The 22,594-nt window shown below is 33.8% G+C and overlaps 2 protein-coding genes across 2 annotated transcripts; both read left to right on the forward strand.

The window, feature by feature from the left end:
• The first annotated feature begins 6,273 nt into the window (after positions 1-6,273).
• Positions 6,274-6,723, forward strand: LOC112778118 (uncharacterized protein At5g39865-like). The gene is made up of 2 exons (XM_025822482.1): positions 6,274-6,584; positions 6,669-6,723. Exons 1-2 carry the CDS (start codon positions 6,274-6,276, stop codon positions 6,721-6,723), a joined length of 366 nt encoding a protein of 121 aa, XP_025678267.1.
• A 10,014-nt stretch (positions 6,724-16,737) lies between these two features.
• On the forward strand, positions 16,738-18,244 carry LOC112779638 (transcription factor MYB78). The gene is made up of 3 exons (XM_025823969.3): positions 16,738-17,032; positions 17,308-17,437; positions 17,526-18,244. The coding sequence occupies exons 1-3, from the start codon at positions 16,837-16,839 to the stop codon at positions 18,025-18,027; spliced, it is 828 nt and encodes a 275-aa protein (XP_025679754.1). The 5' UTR covers positions 16,738-16,836; the 3' UTR covers positions 18,028-18,244.
• Positions 18,245-22,594: the final 4,350 nt, after the last annotated feature.

Here is a 22,594-nt window from a genome sequence, read left to right on the forward strand (position 1 = left end):
AAGAGCATGTACATATATAATAAAGTATAAATTATACATTTTTTCCTCTAATGTACAATAATAGACAATGCTTTAACAGGTTACATAATCGAAGGAAGAGGCAACATTTTTTGCTAGTGGGCAAAGTATGATGAACCAAAAGAACATATGTAAAGCGTTGCCTAAACACAGCTACAAAGCGTTGCCTGTTTTCAAGAAAAGACAACACTCCCAAAGGATTGTTTCCAAAAATGTTGTTTTTGAAACAAAAAAACCATTGCTTCTGATCCAAGACAAGGCCACATCTGCAAGGTCCCAAAAGCGTCGCCTCAAGTCCCAAAGTGTTGTTATAGATAAAAAATAACTCTTTATCAGTCTTTGGGCAATAATTTTTAAATATTTTCTTATATTCATATACTAAAAATATTGTATGCACTACAAGAATTTGATAAATTAGCGACAAATTTTTGCGAGAAATATTTTTTGTCACTAATCCGTCACCAACTTGCCAGGAATTAGTGACACACTGACGAAAAAATTAATGAGCGGTCACAAAATATTCGAACTTGAGAAAAGCAACTGATTAGCGAGAGATTCACAAGTAAGTTTGTTTCTCGCAAATTGACTTTTGTAGCTAAAGAAAGAGCAGAAAAAATTTTCTAGCTAATTTGTCACAAATTAATTAGCGAGTGACAATGTTCTAGCAAATCAGTCACTTAGGGGTTCAATCGAATAAAAGTAAAGTAGCAAGGGATATTATTGTCACTATTCTGTCACAAATATTTGATATACAATTAGCGAAAAATAATTCACACGCTAGTTCGTCGCTAAATAAATTTTGTGCGAAAAAATTAATTAGTGAGGAACAATGTTACTAGCTAATTTGTCGCAAAGACTTGAAATGCATTTTGTGATGGACAATTTCCTAGCTAATTTGTCACCAAAGTTTTTATTTTTTAGCGAGAAACTAGTTTCTCGCTAATTTTGTCACATAATATTGTAAAATTTAAAATTAGGGTAGCACTGGAAAATAGTTGTCGCTAACTCATTGATAAACCGCAATTTTATGGTTTATTTTATATTGGATTGAGTGGATTTTATCCATTATTCTCACACTTATGCATATAATTCACATGTTTTACATTTTCCTTCCTAATATTGTGCTATGATTGAAAACATGCTTCTTTGGCCTTAAATTACTAATTTTTAATCCTCCTTTATTACCGTTTGATGCCGTGATATTTGTGTTAAGTGTTTTCAGAGTTTATAGGGCAGGAATGGCTTGAGGATGGAAAGGAAGCATGCAAAAGTGGAAGGAACACAAGAAAATGAAGATTTGAGAAGCTGATGCCGACGCGCACGCGTGGACGACGCGTGCGCGTGATTGCGCCATACTTCAAGCGACGCGTACGCGTGACATGACGCGTACGCGTGGACGACGCGTACGCGTGACAAAGCGTCACGTGCTGCAGATATCAGAATTCGCTGGGGGCGATTTTTGGGCTGTTTTTGGCCCAGTTTCAAGCCCGAAAATGAAGATTAGAGGCTGCAGAGTGGAGCTGGAAGGGGGGATTCATTCATTCACACATTCATTGACAATTATTAGGTTTAGATGTAGTTTTCTAAAAAGAGAGGCTCTCTCCTCGCTCTAGGTTTTAGGATTTTTAGGTTTAGCTTTCCTCAAATTCAGATTTCTACTTCACTTTAATTTAGTATTCTTCTACTTTTATTTGTTCTAGTACTTTAGTTTATTTATCTTGTCTTGTTGATTTATTTATTCTCCAACCAATTTAGTTTATGAACTCTTCATGTTAGATTCAATTTCCTTTTTAATGCAATTTGAAGTATTTCGTATTTATTGCTTCTTTCTTTATTTGTTGTTATTGATTCCTTGCAATTGGTTGTTTAGATTTTATTATCCCTTATTAATTTTCTATGCTTTTATTTTGTGCCTTCCAAGTGTTTGATAAAATGCTTAGTTGGATTTTAAATTAGCTTTTTGTATTCTTAGCTTAGATTGAGTAATTTGGAGACTCTTGAATTATCAAAAGTCTTTTGTTGATTGGTGCTTGAAAGTTGCTAGTTGACTTAAGCTTCACTAACTCTAGTCTTTGATTAGGACTTGTGAACTCAAGTTGATTTACTCACTTGACTTTCCTTCAATTGTTAGAGGTTAACTAAGTGAGTGCAATTTGCAATTGCCGTCACAATTGACATTGATAATGAGGATAAGAATTCCGATTCTCAATCCTTGCTAGGACTTTTCTTAGTTGTTATTTTATTTCCTTGTTATTTTACATTACTTGTTCCTTATTTCAAAAATCCAAAAATATACTTTCTCATAACCAATAATAACTACACTTCCTAGCAATTCTTTGAGAGACGACCCGAGATTTAATACTTCGGTTACTTTTATTGGGTTTGCTTAAGTGGCAAACAATTTAAATACTGATTGAGGTTTAATTGTCGATTTAGACTATACTTGCAACGCAAAAATTTTTGTGAAAATCTTTACCGACATTTTTCCTCCGTCACTCGTCGCAACAGATAAATCATTTAGCTAGGGAAGTGTTCCTTACTAATTAGTTGCTAAAGTGGAAATATGGGTATTGAGCCCCTATGACCTAAGTAGCGAGAAATTTGCGATCGTTTAACAACTGACACACTTCGTTCGCTGATTTCAAGTCGCTGATTAGTGGGCGAAATACATTTGTCGCTAAGTTGTCGCAAGTTTAATTTAGCGAGCGACTTGGCAACTGCAATCTTGTCACAAAGCAAAAGCTATATCCTACCTATTTTGTAGCAAATTACTCGCTAATCTCGTTCGAAATCCGTCGTCGAGTTATAATAAATCTAAAGCTAATCGAGAAATTTTTAGAAGTAATTGGTCGCAATTGAGTCACTAATCAAAAGCTTATTTAGTGAGAAATTAGCGACCGTTTAACAATTGATAAACTTTTCTCGCTTATTTCATGTTGCTAGAAAATTGTCAGAAAAAACGTTAGTCCTTATTCTGTCCTTATTTCATGTTGCTACTAACCACTAACCTCTATATAAATCCATGGTAAATTCATAAAAAATTTGAAGCAAATTTGTCAAGCACGCTAAAATATTTTGTCACAATTTTGTCACTAATCTAAAGCAATTTTAAACGAGAGCCAAACGGATGCCTTTTTTTTTCAAATGAGCTAGTACATTTTTTGTTTTTTTGTGGACCCGACCTAAAATTTGACTAGCCACCTAAAAAAAGTAACCCGATTAACTTAAAAGTATTTTTTTAGCTAATATTATTTTTTTAATTGCTCATCCCAAAAAAAATTGAAATTTTTCTAATGTTAATAAAAAAACAAAAAAATTAATCGGATTGAGCTCTAGCCGTAAATTGTTTGGTATAGCTAAAAAATTGAATAAAAAATTTTTAATAATTGAACTATATTGATACAAGAAATAATCAATACTTATGTATAGAAATAGATTAAGAAATATATATATATATATATAATTAAATTTAGTAAATAATACTAACAAATATATTAGAACATACGGGTCAAATTTATATGAGCTATTAAATATTTTACATAAATAATTTAGATTAAACTAAAAAGTCATAAAATATTTTAAAGTGGTCATTCATTTATCATATATACAGACTCACTGCAAAATAGCATATCTCTTATATATATATATATATATATATATATATATATATATATATATATATATATATATATATATATATATATATGACCTCAAATTTTTGAAAATAAAAATAATTAGTTATTTATGATTTATTATATTTGTTTAGGATTTTATATTTAAAAAGTTTTTTCACTAAAAATATTTAAGTCAAATTGACGATATTTTAAATTTAAAATTATTTTGGACTCATATAAATTTCATAATAATGCGGTATTTTTTATTTAAAATTTAAAATTTTAGTAATTAAAAATAAAAAAATTTGATAATTTAATTTAAAAGATTAAAATTTTTTGTTTAATTTTATGAACTAAAAAAATAATTAAATTATCCCTAATTTTAAATTAAAACACTTATTTAAAATTAATTAATAAATAATATTTTTAAAATAATTTTAATAAGTTACATTTGATTAAATTATCTCTAATATTTTTAAATTATATTTAATTAAATTATCTCTAATTTTAATAATTTTTATAAAGCTTTTTGAAGGGTAGTGAAATCCTATAAACAAGTCACGCATAAATTATAAGACTATAAACAGCATCTAAACAAGAGTCATATAATCTCAAACAACAAATAAAAAAGTCAATGCTTAGTCACTACATAAAATGCCATAAAAACCCGTCCTGCAATATATACACACTTGAATAGAAGAAAATGCTATGAAGGAAAGGAAGAAGGAGAAACAACCACTAAATACCATGAATAGAAAAATTCGTAAGAAATAAATTAAAAGAGAAGATTGAGAGTAGAAGAACAGTACAAGAAAAATATCGAGTATTGTCGGATTTAGCTTCGTATATTAGCGTCGGTTTCACTGATGGTTTTGACGTGAAATTCGTTGGGCTAAATCGTTATCGGTGGATTTCAGTTTTCGTCAGTAAATTTGCCAATAATACCTGGAGGGAAAGTTGAGAAAATAGGCGTGAAATGTTGCATGGGGTTTACTGGCGGGTTTAACCTATTTTAGTGAAACGTTGCGTTCTAGTCATCCGCAATGATTTACCGTCAGATTTATCCACCGATAAATCCGACTAATGAGCCCTAAAATTCAAAGCACGAACTCCTCTCCCCCTTCAATTCGAAACTACTCTCTCTCACTAGCCTCTCTTCTCCCTTTCTCTCTCTAGTTGCGTCTCAACCCTGCCACCGCCGTCAGCCCCACTGCCGCCGCCGATGCTCCCCCCTCTCCTTGCACCTCCCGTTCGCCGCGATGGCGCGACGTCTCCATTGAAGCAGCCGTTGTGAACCCTAGTCTTCGTTGCAGCCACCGCTCTTTTCACCGCCAACGAGGGCTATTCTTCGCGTCGTCAGCTTCGTCATCCGCCGCCAGGTCCAACTGAGTCGTCGTCCACCAAGTTCAAGTTAGTGACATTCCTACTAATTTTTATTATTTTAAATCTAATTTTTATATTGTTATGCTGTTTGTTCTGCTATTGTTCTACTATTTTTCTAAAATTCTTATTGTTTTCTATGATTGGTAAGCTATTTAAATACTTATAAATTATACTCCTTGGTATTTTGTGTGTATAAGACTATAAATTATAAGAAATTAAGAATAGCGATGGAAGTTATCATTTTTTGTACTCAAGAGGTGGAGCTACATGAAATTGATAATAATGACACACTACAAGAAACATCGTTAAAATCGACGGCCAAATCGACGGCTAAGCCGTCGATAATATTAAAATTTGATGGCAAAATGGACGGCGGAGGTAGTCGCTATTAAGCTTGTCGATTTTTCAAAATTCTAATAAAATCGACGGCTTGCCTAACCGTCGATAATAATTTAATAAAATCGACAGCGTTTTTGTCTATAATATGAGTTTGGAAATTTTAACTTCTTATTAAAATCGACAACGTTGCCATCGATATTATTATATAAAATCAACGTCATTTTCGTCGATATTTGATTCAATGAAATCGACAACGTTTTCATCTATAATATGCTTAAGAAAATCGACGACGTTGCCATCGATATTTGATTTAATAAAATCGACACAATTGCCGTCGATTTAATCATTTAGATACCAACAAATTCTGTGTCTATATTTTTTTTTTGTCTATTTTAAACTTAAAAAGCGACAACTCTGCCGTCGATTTTAATAGTTATATGTTTTAATTATTTTTTTCTATTTAAAAAATAATAAACAATTAATGCAAATAAACTTTTAAATATAGAAATAAAATAGTAAACAATTAATACAAATAAACTTTTAAATATTAGATAATAAATTTACAAACTTATCAAAATAATAAATAATCCTCTAATATAAAGATTCAAGACAAAATAAATAACTAAACTTAGACTTATATTCGTTTAAATTGCAATCCACTAATAATACAAAATATTCAAAACAGAACAAAACATTTAGCTGTGATGACTTTAAATTTGTGATGACTTTATCATTGGATATTATATTTTTAGAGATAATTCGAAAAGCTAAATTAAATTAGTCAAAAGTAAAAAGAAATTGAGCATCATAATTCAGAAGTGATGACTTTAAATCTGTGAGACTTTATAATCTATTAAATAACCTGAAATTGGACATGAAAGAAGAAGAAAGAGGAAAGCATTGGATCATTCTGTACACGATGAGCATGAGAGGGATAAGGAAAACATTTCAAGACTGCAACAGAATCATGTTCCTTCTGAGAAGCCTCCGAGTGAAGTTTGATGAGAGGGATGTGTCCCTTCACATGGACTACAGGGATGAGTTGTGGAACCTATTTGGCGGCAAAGTCACCATCCCTCCCAAGCTCTTCATCAAAGGAACCTGCATTGGTGGCGCTGACGAGGTTCTTGCCTTGCATGAGCTCGGCTGCCTTAGGAACCTTCTAGAAGGCGCTCCCACTATCACTACCGATCATGATCACTGCCCTTGTCTTGGTTACAACAATTTCAGGTTCTCTATTTGCTCTTTGTGCAGTTGAAGCCGCAAACTCAGCACTATTCACGCTCATGAGGATGATCACTTCTTCTTCGTTAGGTGTCCAGAGTGCAACGAGAATGGTCTTGTCAAATGCACCATTTTCACCTCCTAATAGATTTTTAATTATTAGTATCTGACTCAAAAATAAGTAGTACTAGTTCTGCATCATGTTGCTTAATTAATTAGCTTAATTTGTATGCCTTTCATGTTTGGTCTTTTTCAATCTCATGTATCATCATAATAATGATGTGCTAAAATAACATTCAACTACAAAAATATATTGATGGAGAAGTACAAAGAATCATGATGCAGTAGCAACCAAGAAAGAGTGAGTACCATTCACGGTAACATTTCAGGCACATAGCATGGATGCAGTTAGGCAACACAATCTTACTATTCACTTCCATGCATATTCCACATTCTTCTTCTCTTTCAATGTCTATATCAGAATATTGTTGATGATCCTCATCGTCTCTTTTTCAATACCTCTCCATACAAACAGCCTTCTGTTTCTTATCCTCTGAATCTGTAATTCCTTTCTGAAGTTGTAACAAAGATGGATAAATTACCGCTGATCAATGCAAAAACTCAACAAATCAGCCAAATTAACTGACAGAAAGATGCAAAACAACTTATCATACAACAAAATAGAGGAACAAATACCATAGAATTCTCTAATGCTAGCTTTCCTTTCATGAGTAGACATGGTAGTTGTTCCATCCACATATACCTGCACCATGAGAAACATTTTTCAGCCTATCCCGATTTCTCAGCTCAATATGAAAAATCCCAATAACTAATCAATGTGTGTACCTTGTAAATTAGGATTCTTAACAAGCCAAGTACTCCAGAGAATCCGATGACGAAGGAACTGCCATCTCATCCATGCTTCCTTCTCGTCTCAACTGCTCCCCTGAGCACATGCACTGCATCATGTTCTTCAAACTCCTCATCTTCTTCCTCCTCCCCTGCCTATTTCCATTTCCCATGCTTTCTCAACTCACCCAATAACTTCCCACAAGCCACAACCGTTGAACCACTGTCACATATCAAATTCAAATGAAATCACAAAATCATCACCGAAAACAACAAAAAACTGTTTCCATTTCCTATTCAATTAAACATTTAAGTACCAATATTTGAAAGATATAAATCAACATGATACTTATTACCTCTCAAGATCATATCCTCCAACACCTAGACCAAAGTCCACATCCACAAATACACTTCCTTTAACCGAGTTGCCAACAAGATTTTTTATTATTTGTCTGAATCTCCCAGGATCTCCCATAACAATGTTTGGAACTTTATCAGAAACAAACACTGCCAACTATAATTCCTAAAACAATTTAAAAGTCAAAATTGGAAGAATAGCAACCATGTGGAAAATGAAATAAGATCATTAGTTAAAGAAAAGGAATTAGAATTATCAAATTCTGAAGCTTGCATGAATCAAAACAACCTTAGAATAATATGAAATAACAGAATATCATGTGAGAGATGACCTGAAAGAACTTGGAGAAGCGCAAGGGAGATGGCTGAGGAGGTTGCTTTGCTGTTCCATTAGAAGCATTGGCTGCCATTGTCAAAATCTCTGAAGTTCAAATCCTGAACCAATTTCCAAACGGTCAACACTTACTATGAGCCTTTGCACACATTAATTAGTTGAAAACATCAAAACTTCATGAACCAAATTAAATTGAAACCAAGCAAATGGACCAGGAAAAAGTGACGGACACTTAAGTAACAATCATTGGAAGAGAGAAAGAGAGAGGAAAAGAGAGAATGGACCTGACTTAAGCAGAGAAAAAGAGAGATCAATCCACAACCCCAAATCACAAGCATGGCACAAAAATTTATGATCAGAACACCATTTTATAGTAACAAGAGCATATCTAGAAATTGAGCTTTCTCCTACAACCAAACACTAAACCACAAACTAGTGTAATCACATTGTAAAAATAATGTGTCAAACTAATTGAGTTGAAGTAATGTGATGAATTGATTATGCTAACTAGGTTTTAGTAATATTGATGCGATTGTTATTAACAAACGCAAATTTAGAATTTTATTATGAAAATATTAGATACAAAAATTGCAAAAATAAATCTAATAATCAGAGACACGGAGAGGAATGTACAAGAAGTTACGACGGCGACAGAATCTGGCGACGGGCTCACAGCAACGGGGACCGACAAAGACGTTGCAACGACAAGTCTGTGGAAGAAGAAAAACTTACATGCAGATTCACAAATCACAATGTGAGAGAGAGAGAGAGAGAGAGAGAGAGAGAGAGAGAGAGCACGCGAGAGAGAGCGAGAGAGAGGAACTTATGAGGATGGCACGGTGGCGGAGGCGAAGAAGAAGAAGAAGAGCTTTGCTCTTCGGCGGAGGACGGCGGGTTTTCTCAGGCATCGAAGAAGAAGAAGATCTGCTGATCTGCTCTCTGCCTCTCTCCGGTGACTCCGTCTCTTGTCTCTACTCTCAGGCGTTGGAGAGGAAGAAACAGCCTCACTATGAACTCTCATTCTCTGAAAGTTTGGGAAATTGACTGAAATGAGCGAGGCGGGTAGTAAACGCGGGCATAGTATTTTGTTGATAAAAATCGACGGTAAAATTGTCGATTTTAGTTAAAATAAAAATCAACATCTTGACCGTCTATTTTATATAATGGGTTAATATCTGGAAAATTGGTTGAAATGAGGGAGGTGGGTAGTAAATGCGGGTATAATATTTTGGTGATAAAAATCGACGGTAACTTTGTCAATTTTAGTTAAAACAAAATCGACGGTAACTCTGTCGATTTTAGTTAAAACAAAAATTGTTAATAATGTTGTCGATTTTAGTTAAAAAAAATCGACACTTTAACTGTCTATTTTATATTTGGGGAATTGACTGCAACAGAGGAGTCGGAAAGCAAACGTGGGAGTAACATTTTGTTGATAAAAATCGACGGTAATTTTTGTCGATTTTAATTAAAATAAAAATCGACACCTTAACCGTCTATTTTATATAATAAATCTACACCACTTATCCAATTTTAAGAGAAGAGCTCTATCATTTAAATTTATCGACGACGAAAATCGTCGATATTATAATTATTAAAATAGACAACCAGTCCGTCGATTTAAAGAAAAAAAATTATCTCCCACTATCTCGTCGGCCATGTGACGATAATGGTAAAGGTTACTAAAATAATAGACGACATTGTCGTCGATTTTATTATTTTATTTTTAATAATTTTTCATTTTATCGACGACAAGCCGTCGACAAATATCGACGAAAATCTTGCCGTCGATTTTTGGCGTTGATAATTACACTATTTCTTGTAGTGACATGAACTAATACGTAGATTATAATTTAACTATGATTATGACTATGCTTGCAAATTAATAACAGGCTGTTATATTGTGGATTTTATTTGAAAGATATGATATGATTGATGGATATGAGTAATAATTCCCACTTTTTGACTATGACATTTAATTTCTTTCCGTCCGTTAGATTAGTTTATACTTACTATTAAAAAACAGTAATAAGCTTATAACTAATCTTTGTCTAATTCTTATTGTTAATTAGACTTCATACCTCTCTCGTATTTAAAAGGTATTTTAGACTATAAATTATACTCATTAGACTAGGTCAAAAGGTTAATAGTGCTTAATAGTCTTATAAAAACTGCACATGTAGAATACGTATGATTTAGTTATTGTCTTTGCTAGTTTTCTTTAATGATTGTGCTCTTACACAGTACACTTTAGCATTTCTCACACTGTTTTTATGTTCTTGAATATATTTCTCTATTGATCAGATCTTGAATCTTTTACATTTTTGGCCACCCATGTTCTCATTATTACAAGGCCTCTTAACTTTTCCCTATCTGATCTTTCTATTTTAGCATTGTTGTTCCACTGACTGATTGTGATGAACTGAAAAAGAGATCTTGTTAGTTGTTAGCTTTGATCAACTGATAATTAGCATTTTTTATTGAACCAAATAATTTATTGTCATCAACCGAATATTATGGGAAGAATAATTGAACATCGGAACAGAAACAACTGATGTACACTTATATTAGATAGTTCTGATTGATAAGCTTTTATTTAATTCTCTAATTATCTATGACATAAGATATGTTAATGTTCAATAATTGGTTTCATGGTTTGATTAATCATTTAATAATCAGTTTTGCTTTTTGTAAATCTACTTTTAAGTTTTGCGTATCATTTTTGCATTGGATTTATGCATGTCACATCTTATTGCTTTGAATTTGAATCATGAAGGTTCCTTGTTTAGATGAGTTTAAGGCTTATGTGCCTCCTTTTGCTACGCCCTCTGCAGATCCAACAATCAAGGTTGTCAAACTCGCGAGTCTAGGTAAACTCGTAGAGCTGACCTAGACTCGACTCGTAGACTCGTACGAGTTTATCTGTTATACATTTTTTATAAAAAAATATATATATCATGTATAATATATATATTTACTCAGATATAGACATTCAAACTTAACAATTTCAACATCAAAACACATAATAAATTAACATAATATTACAATTACAAGTTACAACAAGTACTCTAAATCACACATTTAAATCCTTCACAAGTATGTATCTAGTTCAACATATAACACACAATCACACAATCAAAGCTTCATAAGAGTTAAGATACAACCAAAAAACAAAAGAAAACAAAAAAATAAAATCTAAAACTCAAATCTCCAATATCTTCATCTTACATGACATCAACATCATCATCTTCACCATCTTCATCAGATTCATCGTTTCTTTCAAGCTTAGGTTCAACACGGCCAACAAAATCAACATCATCATTCACATGTTGGTCTAGGAATACTAGGAAGTGAAGACCCTGTCCCTGCAACATTCTCAGACATTTTATATTTTTATCCCTAAAAATCAACAACCCAAATAATAAATTCAGATTCAAATTATCCACTATTCCACTAACTAAATTCAGATTTCAGATTCAGATTCAGTTGATAAATAACATTCAGATTTCAGCCTTCAATTGCCAATTGATCCACTAACTAAATAACTAACAGTTTAACATTAACGTCTAACAACTAACAAGTCCACTAATCCAGAACCAATCAACCTAGTATTATCTATTGATATCACATATCAGTAGTTTAGAAAAAAAAAATTAATTAAACCAGACAACCAGTAAAGTAGTAAACCACACATTTTAGTTTTTTTTATACATTACTAACTTATTAAAGCATGAAGCAACATCAGTTTAATTTTTTTCCCATCATATCAAATCTCATTAACCAATTCTGTGTATGATTTAAACTAAACTAAAATCAGAAGTTTAATATCAGAAGTTCAGAACTAAAATTGCAGATTTCATACCAAATTAACAAAATTGTTAATATTTAAATTTGTTTAAAGAAATTACCTTGGAGAATAGGGGCAGAATGAAGCAGATCGGTAGTGCAGAATAGGGGCGACGAACAGGGGAGACGAACCGCGAACGCAGTGAAGCTGAAGGGGGATGAACACCATGCCGAAGCAGAAGGGGGATGAACAAAGTGGAAGTAGATCGCAGACCAGGGGCGACGGCCGACGAACGCAGAACAGGGGCGATGAACAGCGTGCCGTGAATCGTCGAGTTCTCCGACGTGGCTGGTGGGCTAGTGTCGGCGATGTAGCACGAGGAACCTTCACCAGCTCAGCCTTCAGCTTAACCGAGGAAGTGAGGACATGAACGATGGGGGTGGTGGGCTGGTGGGCGGTGTCGGCGATCTACCACAACTGACGACTCCACCAGGAAAACTGGTTAGGCGAGGCAACAGGCGAAGGATCCGTCCGGCCTCTGGCATGGTGGTGCAGACAATGGTGGATGGTGGTGGTGGCGATTCGGCGAATGTTGGAGAAGAGAGTGACTGAGTGAGGGCTTGGAGTAGTTTGCGCCGTTTCAAATTAGGGTTACTGGGTTAGTGATGGGTAGCTGTAGTTGCTGGTTTTTTTTTCCCTTAAAACGACGCCGTTTTGGCGAAAATGAGAACCGAATTCAAACTCGCTGACTCGCTCTCAAACTCGCGAGTTTAAGCGATTTTGTCCGAGTCTAGCCGAGTCTACCCGAGTCTACCCAAAAACGAGTTTGTATCCGAGTTAACTCGATTCCACTACCTAAACTCGTAAACTCGTACGAGTTTACGAGTTAACTTGCGAGTTTGACAACCATGCCAACAACAAATCCCACATTGGGTGATTCCTCTAATGTCCCCCAGCAGGATGCCTCTCCACCACTGCTTATCATCCGTCTAAGGATTTGGCCTGATGGCATGCAGTCGTGAGTACATACAATTTTTTAATCTTAAGTTTGTTATTCTTAAGTTTATGTATTTCTATGTGTTTGTTAATGTTAGGTTTTTTTCTCTGATAGGTTTGCACCAAACCTCAATGCTTGTGTACAGGAGATCACTGAGGTCATTACGTCAATGTACGACCACCCGTGGCCAAGCTACACGAAGATCCTGGCTGATACCAAAGCGATGGTTTCAGAAGTGGACGGTAAGAACCCAATAATGTTGAATTAATTAACTATATTTGAACTGTATTTTATTTCGACTAACTAATATTGTTGAATCACTTTGTACAGTTGAAATTCATATGGGATGCAGAACATAATCTCATGATCAGGAAGATCTTCGATCACCGGGCAGCTAAACGACTTCAACAGATGATGAGCGACGTTCGTCAGGGACGCGACCACCTAACGAGCTGGGTTCGTCCATCCATCAAGAAGGAACTAGAGGCCCACTTTAGAAATGATGAGGGGTTCAAGCATCGCCGTCTGACGAACGTCGCTCACAGGGCTTCTCCCAGGTCATCGAAGTATACGGGTGGGTCGACGACTTTCTTGAAGACGAAGAGCAGACTGGTAAGAATTTTGTCATTGTTTGATTTTTTAATAGTCATTTGAATTAGTTGTTTAATTTGTTTATTTATTTTATTGGTTAATATATTTTGTGGTCAAAGTCGTTGGATCGTGAGGCAACCTGGCGAAGACCTTCAAGTATACCCATACCTTGAAGGCCAACAAGGAGAGATATGCTGACGAGCAGTCTGTGACCCATTATGTGTGTTTAAATTAATTATAACTTTCAAATTTATTTGGTTGAAAGTCAATTATTTAACTGTTATCCTAATCACAATGTGTATGACACAGGAGGATTACATGAAGAGGTTGGAGACCACGACTCAGCAATCTCAGCCACTTAGTGGAAACGACGAAGCCGGCTCCGAGACCTCAGTGGTAGATCCTGATAGGATTTGGCGCGAGACCACCTTTGAACCCCACAAGAATCGTTGCTTCAAGTTGGGGTCATTCTTCGCCAATGGCCTCCACTCCTCTGCGTTGGCGGCTTCCTCTGCCTCTTCATCTGCCACCAGCCCTACCGATCTCCAGGAAGTTGTCGACTTGAGGGAGGAGGTGCAGAAGTTGACACAGGAGCTTCACTAGCAAGCGGAGCAGTCTGAGCAAAGGTACAATTACCTTCTTGCACGCGTGGGAGGAGCCGTTGCCATAAGCTCGGACCTAACGAAGAAGCTGGAGCAGCTAGATTGATTGCGAGAGTAGATGGAGGAGTACAACCAGCAGATGTGCGCTAGAGGCAATAGCGCTGCTGGTTCCAGTGATAACGCTGCTGGTGGGGCACCGACGTCAGCACCTACTCCGCCGCCTTAGTAGGGGGACCACAACGACGAAGATTACTGGGATCTGTAGGGGTTAAGGTTTTATTTTTTTTGTTTGTCTATTTCATTGTATTCTACTTCTGTGACATTTTATTGTATTTAAACTATTTATTTTTAATAAAATAATTTGTTGATTTTTACTAATTTTAGATATCATCTAACAATTTGTTAACAAGATTTTTAATTTGATTACTAATTGTGGCTTAACTGTGTCCAAAAATAAAAAATAAAAATAAAACTACTGTAGGATTTACCAACGAATTACTCTAACGGTAACTTGGCTCCTAAATACATGAAATGGCACCAAAGTTATCGTTGGATTAATCCGATAGTACTCATCAACTCAGTCTCGACAAATCCATTGAAAATACCGACAGAAAACCTACCGGTAAACAGTTTCCAACATTGTATATACCGTCAACTCCAGGATGACGATAAATTCGATTGTACTCAATATTTTTCTTGTAGTAAAAGAAGAAAATGTATAAAAAAATGTCCAAAACTTTTAAGGTAAGCACATAAATATTTTGATCTGAACATGGAAACTTTTGAAAAGAATTATATGAAGACAACATGGTAATTTTTTACTAGAATATGTAAATTTTTTTATGATAAATACAAAAATTTTAAAAAACAAACACAAGAAGAAAATGCAGAATTTTTTTACATAAATACAAGTTTTTTACTTAAACACAATTTTTTTACTTAAACATAGAATTTTTTAAAAAGAAATAAGGATAAAGAAACACAATTTTTTGGTGTATTACGAATTTACTCTGTTCATTCTTAATTATAAAAAAATTTCATCTTCTTCTTTCATTGCCCTTGATGAAATGAGATTGGGAATATTTACTGGCCTTTGTTCTCCATATGATTCTTGACAGATTGGTAGAACATGTGCATGAATTGGTATCAACGGCAACACTCAACCATCAAAACAAAGATATGAGTAAATCAAAGTGCTTTCAATGTGAATCCTGAAAAAAAGAAAAACACAATAGAAAAGGAAAAAAAATTAGCAGAATGTGTATTAATAATTTTTGTTGGAAAATTATTTTGTGCTAATAAATAAAGACTAATTTAATTAGACTTATTATTAAAAAAGTTTATTATGTAGCACTATTAGGGCTGCACACGGATCGGATCGGATTGGATATAGCCTAAAATTCTATTCGATGGGTACTTATCGGATCGGATCGGATATGATATCCACATTTTTTCAGGCTGGATCCGATCGCGGATCGGATCGGATCGGATATCGGGTATATCCGCATAATTCAAAAAAAAACTATTTTAAGATTTTGTTTGGCTGTTTTTACAAAAAAAAATATCCAGAAAATTCATTTTTCACTTGTTTAAGCCTATTTACTTCTAAAATATTATCAATAAAAGTTCTCTTGAATAACAAAAACAAAATAATAACACAAGATTTAAGTTTAATTATTCTAAGTTGAAGTACAACATAAAAAATTAAAAACAAGATATTATAAAATTCATAAAATAACACACTAAAATTCATATCACATTGGGGTTTACTTTCTTAAACTATGCTATTTATATGAGATGGCGGATATGCGAATTTGCGGATCGGATCCACAGATATCATTGCCAAATCCGCAATTAGATCCTATCATAGTGTGGATCGAATAATATCCGTAAAATTCGAATCGGATGTGAATAATTACCGCGGATATGCGGATATTATCCGATTCATGTGCAGTCCTAAGCACTAATGCAAAAATATTTATCAATAACACACTCTTATTGGAAAGAGATAGATTTCCAATTGAAACTCGTTGAACGAATTAATTAAAAATAAGAATATAGTGAAAATTCACAAGTAATTATTTTCATATAAAGTTTATATTTAAAACTATTAAATGAGTTAATAAATTTGGCCAAATTATTCTCTAACAATTTCTGCAGGTGAATTTTTACCAAGGAATATACAAATTAGTTGTCATTGCAATTAACACAAACTGTTACTATAAACGGTTACAAGGAATAAGAAAGTAGGTAGGGGCGGAACTATAAACACAATTAGGTTACATTGAACCATGTCGTGATATCGATAAAATTAGGACGTTGACCGAGTGTTGCAGCAAAACCCACTGTGTGATCGAGTTTGACAACATTAAGGAAAAACAAATCTTCTTATTATTATATTGCTCACTTTTGTTTAGAAGCGTGTCATAAGAAGTCAACGGGTCAGCCCCAAATGCAAGGTCAAAGACTCAGCCAAAACCTACGAGAAAAATAATACTCTAGACCCATTGAGTCAATTAAAAAATTTTCAATTCGCAGCCCCCCAACTTGGTTTTGACAAATACTCTATCTTGGAAGTGCACATTCTCCTAAATCCAATGCCTCCTAAGAGCTTACACATCCCTATCTATATATATCACCATTTATATCTTCCATGTGCTCAACAAATCCTAAGCTAAGATATTTCCCTTTCTTTCTTTGTTTCTTTCTCTGAAGCAATTCAGAAGATAGTGCGTGGTTTTATGGAGATGGAGTACACAAGCAGTGTTCACATGATCATGAGAAGTTTATCGGATTGTGGCTCTTCAGTAACAAATGGGAGCGAGGAAGATATGGAAATCAGAAAAGGTCCATGGACAGAGGAAGAGGATTCTGCTCTGTTGAACCATATCACCACCTATGGTGAAGGACACTGGAACTCTGTTGCACGCTCTGCAGGCAAGCATTATTCATATATTTACCATTATTCATAAAAAATTTATACTAAAAATCTTTTGGTGATTCACAACAGTTTTATTAAAAAATCGTTGATCAAATAAGCCACATGTACATTAAAATAAGTTAAATAACATATGTATTTATACATAAATATTATAGCTAATTTTTGGTGTGCATTTACATTTTTGGGTTCTGAATCATACACACCATGCATGTCTTAAACAAGGATATGGTTGATATGATTAATTAATAGTGTGTTTATTATTGAATTGCAGGTCTAAAACGAAGCGGGAAAAGCTGCAGATTAAGATGGTTAAATTACTTGCGTCCGAATGTTAGACGTGGGAACATCACCCTCGAAGAACAACTCTTGATTCTTGACCTCCATTCGCGATGGGGCAATAGGTACTTAATTATTATATAACTAATTTATTTGATTGATATGTGATTACCATGTGAATGAACAAACCATTATGATTGTGTTTATCATCAGGTGGTCGAAAATAGCAGAACAATTGCCTGGAAGAACAGACAACGAGATCAAGAACTACTGGAGAACGAGAGTGGTGAAGCAGGCGAAGCAACTAAAATGCGACGTCAACAGCAAACAGTTCAGAGACGCGTTGCGCTACGTATGGATGCCGCGCCTTATTGAGCAGATTCAAGCCCAAGGAAGATCCACCATGTGCGTCTCCCAAGCTCGCGAGATAGTTAATCCTGTCACTTCAGTTTCGATGGCTTCGTCTAAATCTTGCTCTTCATTCTCAGGATGTGAACAATTCCAAGCCTCTTCTTCGGTCTCTGATTCTTGTGTGTCTTATTACAGTTTAATGGGTAGTGGAAGTGGTGGGGGTTCTTCAGAGCATGCGGAAAAGGGAGCCACGTCATCATCCACGCCATTTGAACCGGAAAATGGTTTCGGGGGTGCTGATTTGTGGACTGATGAAAACATATGGTTCTTGCAGCAGCAACTTGCTGATGATGATCATCTTTGACTCTCATCATATGGATAATTTCTTTTACGCTAGGCACCGCACTAACATGTTTGATTTCAAGTGTATTAGAGTTTACGTGACATTACGGTGGAAATTTGTTGTTTTTCTTATAAAATTAGTAAGCGATGGTTATAGATGATAATTTAGTTAAATATATTAAATTATTTAATAATTATTCATTATCAATTTCATATAACAAAAAATAAATTGTTTGTGAGTCTCCATCCACTTGACATTATTGCTAATAAAATTTAATTGCATGTTTATTTAGTTTCTTAGGATTATTATTTTTGGTTTTTTAGGTCGTAATTGTCGTCCTACGTATATCAACATGATAATTTGTTTCCAAAGATTGTTCATGTATCATGTTGTAATCGTTACATTTATTTAATTTGAAATATTTCATTTCATTTTTAATTTCTTCCGTTGATATTTCATTTACACAGGTTATGTAGCATATTAAATATAATGATATCCCACCGATTGAGTTTATCAGAGTTAATCCTCAATTTAAATTCTGAATTTATATAGATATCTCAATTTAGTTCCTAAAATTTTAATTAACTTTAATTTTTTTAGTTTTTAATTTTGTAAATGTAATTTATATTAATTATTGGAATAATTTTTTACACAAAAACGTTAATAAAACACTGATATGAATAACTAATGAACTAATGCCATGTTGAAATTTGTAAAACAATGTCATTTTAGTTTTGATATTCAAACAACTCAAAAACAATACTGGATCAATTGTTTTAGAAAAAAAGTTTCAATAACAACATATTTTTTTTTTGGATTATTTGAGTGCCAAAATAAAAACAACATTTTACGGAGTCCAACATAATATCTGGCTATCCATGTCAGCATTTTATTAACGTTTGTACATCAAAAATTATCCCAGGGACTAAGATGAGTTACATCCACAAATTTTGGAGACTAAATAGAGATAATTGATATTTTAAAGACTAAATTAAGATTTACGTACAAATTGAAGAACCAAATTGAGTATTATCTCGAGTTTATCGCTTATTTTGATGGTTCAAATTTTTATTTGCCTCGAGTAACGTTTGTTTATAATTATATATAAAAGATTGGAAGCGTTTCTGGTGAGGCTGGCTCCTATACTGGTAGTTCAATACGTCAGTCCTTTCATCCATTAAGATATATTGTAAAATATTTAAATGGGTAAAATTAAAAGACACGGAGATAGTGTGATAATCGATGTGATGAGGTGAATAGTAAGGGTCTTACCGAATGATTGGGTGTGCAGTTGTCATTAATTTGAGGGAGTAAGTATTGTTTTGGTCCCTAATATTTAGGGTCGGAATCAAATTTGTCCCCAACGTTATTTTGGATTTAAAATCGTTCCCAACGTTTTATTTAATATTAAAATCATCTTTTTGGACGATTTTACCCTTGGGTATATCAGAAGACAGAGAGAGAAGCAAGGCTCTTCTTTGTTCTTCACTTCTCACTCACATTCAAAGAAGAGAGAAGCAGAATTCAGAGCAGAGACTCAGAGAGAGAGAGAGAAAGAGAGAAGAAAGTCTCGCCGTCGCCGTCGTGGTCGTCGACGCCCTCCACCTCGACCTCGCCTCGCTGCGCCGCGCCTTGCCTCACCGCACCCAGCCCTTGCCCTCGCCTCTTCTTCCTCCTCGTCGTCGGGGAGGTGGTGGTGGTGGTGGTCGTGTTCCTAGCATTTCTAACATCACCGCCGCGGCTTCCTTCCCCTTCCCTCCCTACTCTCCACTATCCAGGTTCATTGCCACCAATACCATGCAGCTCCACCGTCACTACCATCACAGGTAAGTTAAGATTCAAGTTTCTAATTCTTGTTCTTATTTATCACAATCCCTAATTTTCGAATTCATCATAATCCCTAATTTTTAAATTCATCACAAATCCTGTAGTGGTTTTCGTCGAGGCTGAAGGAGGTCGTCGCCGAGCTGTTCCCCTCCCTACGTCGCTGCTGCTACTACAACCACCTTCTCTAATCTTTATTCTTGTTTTTGTTATGTTCTTGTTTCTGGATTGCTGTTACTTTTTTCATTTTCTGTTTTTTTTTAAATCTGAATATGTTTTTATTGTTGTTAGATCTGAAGAATAATTTTTGTTCTTGTTTTTGTTTCTGGATTGCTTCTGGATGCTGTTATTTTTTTCATTCTTTTTGTTTTTGTTTTTAAATCTGAATCTATTGTTGTTGTTGTTCATCACAATTTCTAATTTCTTAATTTTTATTCTTGTTTTTGTTCATCACAATCTTGAGTTTTGTTAATTGTATTTAAGAATTTATAATTTTAAATTTTGTTAAGAGTAAACTACCATTTCTACCCACGAAAGTTTTAAACCCTGACAAATTTAGTCACAAAAAAATTACCATTTGTACCCATAAAAGATAAATTTTATATGACCAAATTATCCAAACATTGAAAAATAACCTAAAAATCCCAAATTACCCTTTTCCTAACCCTAATCTCAATACCCCTCTTACAAATTTCAACCATCTCTTTATTCTTTTCATCAATTTTACCATCGTCACCAACCGTCAGCCTCATCTTCCTCCTTCTCCACTGTCACAGCCATAAACTACAACAACTTCACTCTAACTTTTAATTTTACTTCTCATCATCACTTCTCCAATCCCAAATCCTATCAACACTCTATTTCCGCCATTACCATCACCACCCTTCCTCCATCACTTTCAATACAATATCAAAAAGAGAAGTAGCTTTGGATGCTAAAAATTGAAACTTTGGCAAGATCACTTTAGTGGGGTCGCATGTGAGTAACACAGGAATCTTGCACATAATAGTAGTGATTTGGGAGAGTGAGAAACCGTGGGCTTTGAAGAAGAGATGACAAAATCTGGCTTGATGGGGTGTCAAAGAGAACGCGCTTATGTGCTCTGAGAATGTTTTCATGGAAGAAACCGCACTTAATGGTGAGGTAAGAGATAGTGAAAGAGTGGTGGTCATCGAAATGGAGGTGGTTGAGAAGAAGAATGAGTGGCGGCGTGTTTTTGATAGAAGAGGAGAAGAACGCAAGGCGTAGAGCAGATGAGCAGTTGCAGGAAGTAAAGGTTGCAAAAAGCAAAGGATCATCACTATCGTTGTTGTTTATGGCTGTGGAGAAAGAGAAAGGTGAGGTTGACAATTGGTGGCGATAGAGATGGTAGTGGTGTTGGTGAAGGAGGTGGTGAAATTTCTGAAAAGAATAAATGAATGGATGAGGTTTGGAAGAAGGGGGTTGAGATTAGGGTTAGAAAAAGGGTAATTTGGGGTTTTAAAATAACTTTTTAGTATTTGGATAATTTTGTTATATGAAACTCATGTTTTATGGGTACAAACGGTAATTTCTTTTTTTTTTGTAGGTAGATTTGTCAGTGTTTAAAACTTTCGTGGATAGAAATGGTAGTTTATTCTTTTGTTAACGAAAGAAGAAGGATTTGTAGCTTGAATTTTGTTAATAGAAGAAGAAGAAGAAGAGCAATGAACTGGTAAAAAAGGATCATTTTTGTTATTTAAAAAAATTTTATTAAAAAAGATGATTTTAATACCATTTTAAAATATTGGGAATAAATTTGATTCCAACCTTAAACATTAAAGATCAAAATAATACTTATCCTTAATTTGAGATGGCGTCAATATTCAAGCTAGTGTAAAGTAATGGCTCTTTCTATGTAGCTAACTTGGAAGGCTGTAGTGCAGCCAATGGGATGGGCCATGGGACTTTTGAAATGATTCAATTTGGGCTAGGTATTTAGAATTTTCTTTTTGGAGTTAATGGAGGTGGGCTAGGTATTTAGAATTTATTCAGAATGCAAATTAAAGGAAGCAATAAGCATATATGAAAAAATATAATTAAAGAATATTGTTTCTAATATTATGGGTAAGTATGTTTAAGTAGAGTTTGATATATGATAAACAAAAAAAAGAAAAAAATTATTTTAAAGGATCGTTAGGAAGATTTAATTATTAAAAAAATCTTTAATACTAAAATTATTAAAAATGATCAAATATTTTTATAATATTTAAAAAGAACAATAAATTTTTTTTTATAAAAAACAAATATATTCTTAATTATTTTTTTATTTATAATTTTTATGTTGATAATTTTTATTTTTTTAAAATTTTTGTAATTTTTATTTATTAATTATTTATATTTATTTTTTTATTTTTGTAATCTTTATCCAATAAAAAAAACAAAAGATTACAAAAATAAATAAATAAATAAATAATAAAAATTATTAAAACTTTAGAAAAAATAAGACTAACTTAATTAAATTTTGTTAACAAAAAAATTTAGATGTATAAAATTATTCTTTTATTATTGAACATTAATAAGTAGGAACCATGAGATGACACATGTTACAATAATAATGGTAGAAAAAGTAAGAAAAATAGCTATAATCTTTATGGCTCTCATTAACTTTTCAGCCAGTGTATTCTATCTGTTCCTTTTCGTCTTTTAAAAGCTTTTACAAGGATAACATCGTCAATTACTAGCTCACTAAAAAACAAATGATTAACCCAAAAATTATTCATACTGTTGTAAAATAATTAAATAA

Source organism: Arachis hypogaea, chromosome 19 (genome assembly GCF_003086295.3).
Source record: "Arachis hypogaea cultivar Tifrunner chromosome 19, arahy.Tifrunner.gnm2.J5K5, whole genome shotgun sequence".
Taxonomy (NCBI): Eukaryota; Viridiplantae; Streptophyta; class Magnoliopsida; order Fabales; family Fabaceae; genus Arachis; species Arachis hypogaea.

Bases quoted from the DNA above. Each gene is read 5' to 3' on its own strand.
- LOC112779638 (XM_025823969.3), top strand. From the start codon at position 16,837: ATGGAGATGGAGTACACAAGCAGTGTTCACATGATCATGAGAAGTTTA. The intron at 17,033-17,307 runs GCAAGCATTATT...ATTGAATTGCAG, and splicing joins CTCTGTTGCACGCTCTGCAG to GTCTAAAACGAAGCGGGAAA. The intron at 17,438-17,525 runs GTACTTAATTAT...GTTTATCATCAG, and splicing joins CATTCGCGATGGGGCAATAG to GTGGTCGAAAATAGCAGAAC.
- LOC112778118 (XM_025822482.1), top strand. From the start codon at position 6,274: ATGAGCATGAGAGGGATAAGGAAAACATTTCAAGACTGCAACAGAATC. The intron at 6,585-6,668 runs GTTCTCTATTTG...CTTCTTCGTTAG, and splicing joins CTTGGTTACAACAATTTCAG to GTGTCCAGAGTGCAACGAGA.